The sequence below is a fragment of the Rhodamnia argentea genome, chromosome 10 (genome assembly GCF_020921035.1).
Source record: "Rhodamnia argentea isolate NSW1041297 chromosome 10, ASM2092103v1, whole genome shotgun sequence".
Lineage (NCBI taxonomy): Eukaryota > Viridiplantae > Streptophyta > Magnoliopsida > Myrtales > Myrtaceae > Rhodamnia > Rhodamnia argentea.
In genome coordinates this window covers 12,316,165-12,326,646 of record NC_063159.1, presented here as the reverse complement: position 1 = coordinate 12,326,646, position 10,482 = coordinate 12,316,165, and the positions used below count along the sequence as shown (strand labels likewise).

Below are 10,482 nucleotides of genomic sequence, written 5' to 3'. Positions count from 1 at the left end.
TGCAAGATCGTTCTTTAGTCACTTTAGTTTCTCTGACCGAAAGAGCAAAAAGTAAAAATGAAGAGAGAGTACATTCAAAAGACCGAGCACGAACACTCTCATTCTAAGGACTCGCTCTCATCATTCAAAAAATTGGTTTCTCTGAATAATATCAAGAACAAGACAAAGAGAGAGCTTGGGATGCATATCTATAGTCACCCGACGAGGCAAAATTGCATGCGTGGGATTAAAGAAAGGCAAAGTTCCATCTCATACAAACTCTTAAGCCAGAGCTAAGGCTAGAAGAGTATGTGTAATATATTGGTCGATGACACTGATGCACGTCTTCGTGTTGATCCTATAAACCTTATTTCCCCCCCCCCCCCCCCCTTCTTTTTTTTTGATTTTATTGGACAAAAAAAAAAAAAAAAAAAAAAAAGGGAGGAGGGGGGGGGGGGGAAGGGAAAATCCCCTACAAAAATAAACACAAGAAGTACGCAATCGAATCGAACTTCCTTCTAGACAAAAAAGAAGGAGGCCACGATCGAGGCGGTTGGCGGAATCCCCACGAGGTAATTTAAACTACCTTCCTTAGCCTTTAGCCTAGCCTAACTATAGTTTTTAGATCCCCGTCGTCGATTCAATTCCGCATATCCAGAGTTAGGTGTCCTTAATTGGATTCGATCGACCCATCTTGTCCAAAGTCATCGGCGATTAATCGTGTCGCCGAAGTTGTTACACTGTTACTATTGCGCATATTGGGCTAAACGCCTTTTGTGTAAATACGCATCCGACACATCGAATCTTAATTCGAAAAAGATTCTCGCAGACAAAACCCTAAAGTATTGGCGATCGCGACGTGGGATGACAATCGTTCGAGAGGAGGACTAGAATCATCCTCCCTAGACTATTAATATCGTCGACACTGACAACGTAAAAAGATCGACCGGGACGAAGAATGATGGGTGGCGATTGAAATGACAATTGCGATTCTGGGGTCTTGATATTTCTTTGGCGATGACTAAAAGCTCCTTGAGATAAGCTCAAACCCCTCGAGGGGGCTAAGGCGATCGCGACGAGAGGAGGACCAGTGTTGTCCGCTTATATTAGTCAAATTTCCACGAGCACAAACGCCCTCATTCTAAGGATTCGCTCTCACCTTCTGGCCTCTAATCAGAACCCTCGCCGTCCTGAGGACTTTCATTAGTTTCTCACTTAGCCCCGTCAATCATGTCTCTCCCACTTCCTCCTTCCTTGACCCGGCGCTCGGTCATCCCTACCAAGAAGGCCCGCAAAGTCATTGGATTCACCTTGGGTGAAACGTTAAAGACCCTCCTGTTTTAGTCTTCTTTCCAAAGAGCAACCCTCGTCGCGCGGTAACCGGTCGCTTTCGTTGGACCTTGAACTGTACGAGAAAAGCACGAATCCCGTGAATTATAGAACACGCGAACCGAACCCTTCTTAACAAATTTAAAATACGAGCCCTGTACTGTCCTGCGTAATTAACAGCCGGAGATGGTACAACTTGTCTTTTTCGAAAGCAAGGCTCCAAAGAAGGATCGCCCAGGAAAACCCGTCCGGTCCAAGACCCCGCCACGTTTTTTTTCGTTCCGATGGTGGCCGATGAGTGGAGAGATTCCAAAGTGCCAATGAGAAAAGGCCATATGCTTTGTTTCCCATCCCCAACCATGTGGGATGACTCACTTCTCTTGTTCCTAGTCAATCCCCTTGTCCTCCCATCCCAAAGGTGGATTGGATTACGTGATGTAGAAGCGCCACCATCATCACCGTACCTAATGTTGATTCCTTTACATAAAGTTCTACCATTCTTGGAAGGAAGCAAGGTTGTCTTGTTTTGAGCAAAAATTTTAAGGTTACTTAGGGGGGGTTTTCTTTTTGTGCGACTTTTTTTTGCCTTTTTAATATGTCGAATCGAAGGCTTTCCATCTTCTATGCTTTTTCCTTAGCTAGAGTCGGTTAAAGAATGATGATATCTTTACCACTTTTATCATGATTAGATCTTTCGATGAAGCTTTGCTTCCATTAGAAGCCTCCAAGGCATGTTTCGCTAATCAAATGGGAATTCCTTTTGGCGACCCTTTATCTTTCCTTAATTATTGCTCTCTTTGTCCATGGAAATCTCTCCTCTCTCTCTCTCTCTCTGCTGCTGTAGGAGTCTTTGCTTCCATCATCTTGACTTGCACATGAAAAGAAAAATGATCATGCGGTTGGTATCTAAGGTAGGGACTCTGCATGAGATTAGTCTCGAAAATGATATCTAATTCAAGGCGAAGTGTAGGTGCGTACGTATATGTGAATGTCTATTGTAGCGTGAAATTATTACAGGCTTGAAAGAAAGCCACGAACAACGTGATATTCCGATAAAACCTAATAAAGCAAATGAAGTGCATTGTGAATAAGGATCCATTGAATATCGTCCCAATAATAACCAAAAGCCATGCTCATTTTTCAGTTTATGACAATGTTTAGCCCTCTTCATACGATAATCGACTCTTTCAGAAGCGATGGGGATTGAACTATGGTACACTTTTGATTTTCGTGTTTACAAACGTTAGGTTGAGTTGCGCAGGAAAATCATCAAAAAGGATACAAGCCTATTATAAATGTGTCAATTTAGTCTTAAACTTTTTTTTTCATCAATTGAGATCAAAACCTTTTACACTCGTGTCAATTTAGTCTATCCGACCAATTTTAACCGACCGGTACTAACATGGCAAATTTTAATAATATTTTTACTTTTTGTATAAAATTTTGTTTATTTTCTATTTTTTCCTTTCTTTGTTTTTTTTTTCTTTTGCTCTTCCTCCAACTGATCGCCGCTAATCCGGCCAAAGGTGAGGCTGACCTTGCCATATGCTTGAGGCTAACCTCCCCTTTGCCTCTACGGCCGGCTAAAGAAAGAAGGAGAACAAAAATAAATAAATAAACAAAATAAATAATTCTAAAAAATATGAAATTATTATTAGAAATTGGCACTTCAAGATTGGATAAACTGAATTGGGACAAAAGCAAAAGGATTATGACTCAATCGGCAATAACAAAGAGCTTAAGGTTAAATTTGTATAATTGCAATAGATTTATGACCTTTTTTAATCATTTTTCCAAATTACACGTATTCACTCCAATAGTGGCTATAAGACGGGTTTATTTTTATTTTAAATTTATGAGTGTTTCACTTTTACCTATGAGAATAGAATTCTTTTAATAACCCGACACTTTCACGGATGGCAATGAATTGAAATGAAACTAGGGTACACTTTGAATTTCACGCTCATCATCAATGTCGAGTTAAACCATACCTATTCGCACCAGACTCGAGTCTTTCGACGAGATGCCATATATTCCTAAACGAAGATCAAAGTCTGGCCTCACCTAAAAGTTTAATATCGTTCATAAACAACATGTGAACTTTCATTAGTACATTGAATTTTCAACAGCTCCAAAACGGCGAAGAAGAGGAAATCGGGTGGCCACAACTCACAAAGCGTACGTGGTCCCGTCACTAAAAAAAACCATATGCTCTTTTCCATGTATCATCTTCAGCAACCCAAAGTGCACGAAAAAATTAAATGCTTCCAAAAAATTAAAGTACTTTCATCAAACTCATAATTTAATTGAACTTCTATTTCCATCATTCCCCCCAACCACATATTTTGCATATTTTTAATTTCTCCTAAGTAAAAAGCTTGTAGCAAATATCCGCAAATTCGCCAACATACGACTTTGTCGGCCCTGGCCGTTGATGACACCGCCACGCCGGTAGGCCCTCCCCCGGCTGCAGACGCCGCGGAACTTTGGCCGCCCCCGAATCATTGCCATGATGTTATTTCTATATATACTCTATGAGACATTATTCTGAACAAAAATGATAAATTAAAAGGAGATTTGTGGATTCATTCGACTTTGCAATTCTGTTTTCTGAAGCCCAACCTCTCGTTCTCCAAATCGTACTCCACGAAGAAATTCTGCTGCTGGAAGCTGCCCAATATGACAGCCGGCCCGCCGCTCACTTCCGGGCCAATTGGGGCATCGTCCGTCACAATCGCCACGCACGCCACCCCTGAGCCCTCCCCCACCAGCACCAAGTAGTTCTCCAGCGGCAGCGCCATTCTCGCGCCGCCCTTGAACTGCAGCGATAGCTCCGGCACCCTCACTGCATCCCCACGCCCCGACACGTTGAAGCACGGCCTCAGCCCGGTCCGTGCCTCGACCCCCTTGGCCCGGCTGTAGTTCGCCATCTGCCGCTCGAGCTCCTCGGCCACCGCATCGAGCACGGGCCGCTCCATGAACGTGAACGTCGAGCCCGAGTCCACGATGGCCCCGCCGTTCCCGTCGGCGCCCGGGACGAGGTACCTGTGTGGGACCTTGACGGCCTTCCCGCCGACGAGGACCTTGCGGAGGCTGATGTAGTAGTAGTCCTTGAACGCGGAGCCCGGGAGGCCTGGGTTGGCCCGGAACGGAGTGTAGACGACACCGTCCGTCTTGCGGTCGCCGCCTGAGCCAGGGCCCGATGCCCGGCCGGGGTACAGGACGAGGTCGCTGCTGGCGGAGGTGTCGTCGAAGCGGCGGGACAGGAGACAGTAGGAGAACCTCCGAAGGCCCATCTGAGAGGGGAGCGACTCCGAGCCGCGGCCGAACCCGGCGATGCCGGCGGGCTGTCTGGTCGAGAAGAGGGAGCACCCAGCGAGGAAGTTCGGCACCTTCCGGTCCTCAGAGAAGGAGAGCGTCTCGGAGAGCAAGACGCCGGCAGTGTTGCCGGAGCCGTACTGGATGATGTACGGCGGACAGGTTTGCTGGGAGCAGTTGCGGCCCGAGGCGCATTCGTCGTGGCAGCGGGAGGCGACGGCGGGGCCGAAGATCCAGGCGCACTTGGGGTTGCGGCAGCCAACGAGCTTGGCGGAGGAGGAGAGCTTGGGGATGAAGCGGCGGATCTTGGAGGGGTCGGAACTGGGGAAGGAGCAGGAGGCGCAGGCGTAACGGGAGGTACAGGGGAACCAGAGGAGGCTGCTTCCGGTGTCCATGACGAAGGTGAGGGTCTGGGCCGGCGTGCCGAAGCCTAGATCTATGGAGTAGCCGCCGTAGCTGCGGGGGAAGGACGGGACTTTGATGGGAGTGGAGGAGGAGGATGAGTTGTGCTTCTTGAGGTGGTGGGCACGGGCGAGGGAGGAGGTGGCGAGGAGGTTCAGCATTTGGGATTGCCATGAGGAATTGTCGTCGGAGGCGGAGGCGGCGGCAGCGGAGGAGGAGGATCGGGGGTGTTTGGGGAGGAATGGAGTGAGAGAGAGTGTGATGGTGGTGGCGCCAGCGGCGGCGGAAGAAGAAAAGGCGAGGGAGAAGAGGAAGGAGATGAAGAGCAGGGGAGGAGGAGGAAGAGCCATTATCTTCTCTGTGCTTTGGAATGAGTGGAGGTCGAGAACAAAGTGGTGGGTTATATTATATATCTTTGCTCTGTTTCTTTTGTTTATGTTGGGGGAAGAGAGAAAGGTCAAAAGCGACAACGGTTCGGAGGGAGAGGATGAGGAATCATGTTCGATTTTGGTGCTCACCAATCCCAAAAGTCTGGTCCTTTTGGACGAGGACGGGCACATCTTCTTTCGTAGGCGTGACTTTGCACGGCTCTCCGTTTTAAGATTGGTCTACAAAATCGACCTATCAATAGACCCGACGGGTCCGACCAAATAAAAAAAAAAAAAAAAGACCCGACGGGATTTTAGGGAGGGAGCTTGTTGAGCACGACTGTACTCCCGATCCGGTTCATCGACCGGGGCGGACCTAGCATTCGCCCAATGCGGCTGAAGCTCCACGAGAAACGGCCTCCAAGTCCTCGAGGATTTAATGAGGCACAAAAAGCGCCATTGCCGACGGTTAATGCAAAACTACAACATACACGAGAATCGCAATCTCTTGGGATGGCTTAGCTGTACCTAAGAGATGCTACTGTAGTGTTCATCAACCCCCCCCAACAGAGAGTATTTAAAAGGGCCTAAAGCGCCGCAAATACCTTAGATCAAATCGGTGTCATGCGCGCACAGAGAACCCAAAAGTCTTCGTTAGCCGTTGGCGTTGAATGACGTTGGCCTTTTGTAAGTAGTATTCACTATTCGCTATTTCACTTTGCTCAGACGAAAGACCCCACGGCCTCCAGCTCAGAGGAAGTCACAGCTTTGTTCATTTAAGACGTACGGACGAGGAGTCAATTTCTTTGCCCCAATGTGCGTCGCCCCCAGACATTGGCCACACCTGTGTTCTATACACAGCTGTACAGTTTCATTTCGTTGGCGTTTGTTTTTTCCGCCCATGAGGATCGCGGGTCTCGTCTCGCATCGGTCTGACAGACGATGACGATGGGGTTCGATCGATGGACCCGGCTCGTGAAATTGTTGAGGGCAGAGAGCGCGTCGCAGCAGGGTACCACGTGAGCTCGAGCTTGAGCTCGAAACATGGTTGGTTGTTGGGTGCATTAGCAGTGCTTTCGCCGTGGGTGGTTTGATTTGGGGAAGAAGGCAAAAAAACATCGACAGGGAAACACATGGAGGGAGGGATGGGGCTCATGCTCAAACACCTTTTATGGGCCCCGTTGCGCTTTGCCCATCGATAGTTCTCCTCCTCGGTAATTTGGATGAACCCCACGTTGACTCTCGACCGCACATGCACAGTGTTCCCACAACAGCTGAAGCTAGGGTTGTTCTTCCTCGTTTACCCACTCTAAAAGGCCATTAATCACGTGATTTCTCTAAGAAGTTGTCCCATTTTAGCTCTAATCATTGGAGAAAATCTTGTGAATCGTAGGCACTGCACGAGCATCTAGCTCATCGCATCCCCGGAGACATCGATTCGTTCCGCTGCCAGATCCTCGATGATCCAGGGCCTGCGGCAATTTGGACTTGATGATTTAATTATGTTCACATGTTCCATCACTGCATTGTCAGTCCACGCAGCGGAAGACACCATGAACAGCATCATAGGATCAACGATAGTTCTTCCCTCGCGTTTGCTAGCCCTGGAAGAAGAGTTCGATAAAATTATAATTTTGAAATCACGGTAAGATGTCAAATGCATACCCTAATTCATGCATTTCTGGACCATAATAACTTGAAAGAGCTCCAAGAAACCGCAAATGTAGCAACATAAACGAAGGAAACATTTAGACCAGAGGAAAAAGGAAGAATTTACAACACTAGCACTCAGCTCGGGAAACAGAATCAAGTCCAGCACAACACACTGCTCAAAATTCACCTACAAAGAGTATGCCATATAGTAACCGCAACTCTTTTACAGTTCCCCACCAGGCCATTACCATGGAAAGAAGGTCTTTGCGACGATCGCTTACATCGCCGTTAAGTACTCTTTGCTGAGCTTAGGATCCGGTTTCGTGGACTCCTCTCAGGCTTCCAACCAACAGACCAGACTTCATCAGGGTTCTCTTGCACATACTGCAAGGCCGGTATAATGCCAATAATGGAAATAGAAATCCTCGGTCAAAATCTCGCACACACAAACAGAGTACTCGTCAATGCATAAACGATATCGTCACCTGCAGTGTTCTCTCAATGATGCATAGAACCCTCAATGCTATGCCCTGACATGATTTAAGGGGAATGAGAACTTTTGCAGTCTGGAAATTGCCCCAGAGCTGTGCAAACTGGGCATATTATTCAGCAAAATCATACGAGAGCGAGCGGACCATAGCATGAAATCAAAATGATCCATCATGATAGCTCACAACGTGATAATCATAAAACCAAAAAAAAAAAAAACGACACTCATGGTGCAGTCAAATTGCTACTTATAACTGAAAAATGCACAAGGTCCACAAGCAAATGCTTGCACCACAAGATTGACATCAGACCAACTGCGAGCATCAATAAACATTCTCGCTCTCGCATTTACCTGTTAATGGAAGAGCTTGAATGTTCTGCGACTTTTTAAGTCACTGGAAGTGCATAAGCTCATTCAATATTATCGTCTGACGGTTCAGACTCCTTACATCATCTGTTGCTTCAACATGACAGAGCTAAGCCCCAAATAAGCAGTTGCTGCATATTCCTCTTACTTAAAGCACATGAATGAGCCCAGATGCAACCATGTGTGGCTGTGCCAACTTGTGCTCGTGCATACTAGAAGAGATGACGCTTATGCCGCTACGAACTGAAGTGTCAATGTAGCTTAAGAGACCATGATGAGGATTCAATTAATTGATACTGTACTAGCACATGTATAAGGCCAGAGATGAGCACATGTATATGTTCAGCAATAGACAGTATCGATACATGCTTCGAGAGATGTACACAGAATTATTCAACAAAAAGTCAGACTACTAAACCGAGTCTATGCTAAAAATGGAAATCCTAACTACAAATACATTCATCATATGGTTCATACCTGATTGGGAATCAGCACACCACAACATTTCGAAATCGACTTTGTAACGTCAGAAATGAGAGAAAACTCGAGATCACCAAGCCCACCTGACTTCCTATCAGTTTAAACCATGCAAGGTGTGAGAACTGCAGGTATGTTGGTACAAGGGCCGTCAGAAAATTCCAGATTTGAGCCAAAAACTGAATAGTTTACGGAGAGACGCACTTGCTGATATTAGGACGTGTAAGTAAACATCAAATCCAGCATTGAATCTGGTACAGAGGGAACTCAATAATGGTTCAAGAATTACAAACAAAAGCCAAAAATGCTTTTTGACTCTGTACAGTCGATCCATCGTATGGTGTCCACATAAACTTTGTACCGGAGAAAAATTTAGAATTGCCAAACGAAATGTGTCCCGCTTAATATCAATATGCAGCAACACACATCAGTCCAGACGATAGATAACTAATGATTGTCAGGAAAAAACTAGACACATTGATTGCTGACCGGCGTGGCCATGGAGAAAGAAAGAAGATCCTCTTAATATGTAAAGACATCAACTCGAATCAACCCTGCAGGAGATATTTTGCTGTTTGGAATGACTTTTTTCTTACATTTGTGCTTTTGTGTTGGGTGATTGACTTTCAATTAAGATTGAAGGCTTCAATCCTTTAAATACATCAATATAACATCCACAGTCATTTAAAGCAATGTAGAATTCTTTAATCTTAAAACAATTTTTAATATTTACATAAGTTGAAATAAACAGTTCTTATAACGCACTTGCAGCATAGTAGCGGGAAATTGATAATCCAGCTTTTGCAAGTTTGGCAGCTAAATGACATAAGGAAGAACAATTTTCACCACTCTGTCAACTGGAACACCCAGAATTTCTGTGTTCAACTTTTCAAACTTCGGTCATTATACATTGCTTTGCAAGGTAGCTATTTGCCACTAATAGCTATGATATCTACAAGATAGAGAAGAGAAACTAAATACAGAACTGACCCAAATTCGGCCAGTATACAAGTTTTCAATTTAATTGAGTTTAGTTTAGAGCAAACCTGCAGGACAGATGAAGGTGAAGTCCAATTGATAAAAGAAAAGAATCACATACTTCTTCCCGATACATTCAAAGAGCTGGACCTAGTATGACAGCATGAAGAATACAGTTTGAAACAGAAACTGTACAATTTATGCAGTCCGATCCTTTACGAAACCATTTGATATACGGAGAAAACCGGGAAAAAAAAAAACTGAACTAAACAACCTAAAAAGAACCAGTTAACATGACCTAGAGGGCACCAACACTCTCAGGATGTTGATTGTAGATATTAAGTGCACTAACCTCGGAGAGGCACTGGATGTTCGATAAGTTTATGTGGCAATCAAAATCCCAATGTCGTACTAGCAAAGTATACCTTGTCTGAACTCCAGATCACAGACAGCCTCCATCCCAAAATCCGGTGCTGTATTCCAGAAAAAAGTGGAAGCTCACCCTGCACAGGAATTGCCCGGTAAGAGATACGGCATATCAACAGAAAATGTAAAACTTCCTCCAATGACTTGCAAAAGAAGAACAGTACAAGACCAGCTGCAAAGTTGCCTTTTAAATGAGAGTATTCAGTAACAAAATTGACAGCCATTGTGATTAGCCTGTGAACTTGATTGCGACATAGACGCTCCACAGTAAACCCCAAGAAAACACCAGCTAAGTACATGCCTACAGCTATCCGAATGCCATACTTGATTCACAATCCTGTTATGGCTGCCATGGGAATCTGTCTCATAGCTTAAAATAATTAGCTTGACAGGCAAATGAAAGCTTCAAAAACCCCGGATGAATTCAAATCATTGCATATTGAGTTGGAGACGTCGATCGCATTGACAATACGATCCCAGGAGACCACATCCATTCACAATCTTAGTTTCTGATATCAAGAGGGAAGACTGACAGTGTTACTCCAACTCATCCAGAAAGTCAGTATACTCAGCATCAACCCAAATGGACTAAAGGGTTAAAACCACAGTAGCAAATGGTCTAAACTGGCTAGAGAGTTAGAATCAAAAGCACAACATGCGGGAAAAAAAAAAAATCCCTTTTTATGCTCTTTCTTT

The 10,482-nt window shown here is 45.1% G+C and overlaps 2 protein-coding genes across 6 annotated transcripts; both read right to left on the bottom strand.

The window, feature by feature from the left end:
- Positions 1-3,812: 3,812 nt before the first annotated feature.
- LOC115753909 (probable aspartyl protease At4g16563) lies at positions 3,813-5,539 on the bottom strand. Its single transcript, XM_030692763.2, has one exon. It carries the CDS (start codon positions 5,376-5,378, stop codon positions 3,894-3,896), a length of 1,485 nt encoding a protein of 494 aa, XP_030548623.1. The 5' UTR covers positions 5,379-5,539; the 3' UTR covers positions 3,813-3,893.
- A 1,589-nt stretch (positions 5,540-7,128) lies between these two features.
- On the bottom strand, positions 7,129-10,223 carry LOC115753927. Of its 5 annotated transcripts, none has more exons than XR_007196776.1 (4): positions 9,786-10,223; positions 9,429-9,510; positions 7,331-7,579; positions 7,129-7,236 (listed from the first exon to the last, which is right to left on the bottom strand). XR_007196776.1 is itself a non-coding variant. In XM_048271722.1 (4 exons), the coding sequence occupies exons 1-3, from the start codon at positions 10,083-10,085 to the stop codon at positions 7,548-7,550; spliced, it is 414 nt and encodes a 137-aa protein (XP_048127679.1). In that variant the 5' UTR covers positions 10,086-10,223; the 3' UTR covers positions 7,129-7,433; positions 7,535-7,547. The 5 variants fall into 5 exon arrangements, 2 of the variants coding, with proteins under 2 accessions (XP_048127679.1, XP_048127678.1); XM_048271722.1 differs by having other exon boundaries at positions 7,129-7,433; positions 7,535-7,579; XR_007196778.1 differs by having other exon boundaries at positions 7,331-7,433; positions 7,535-10,223.
- Positions 10,224-10,482: the final 259 nt, after the last annotated feature.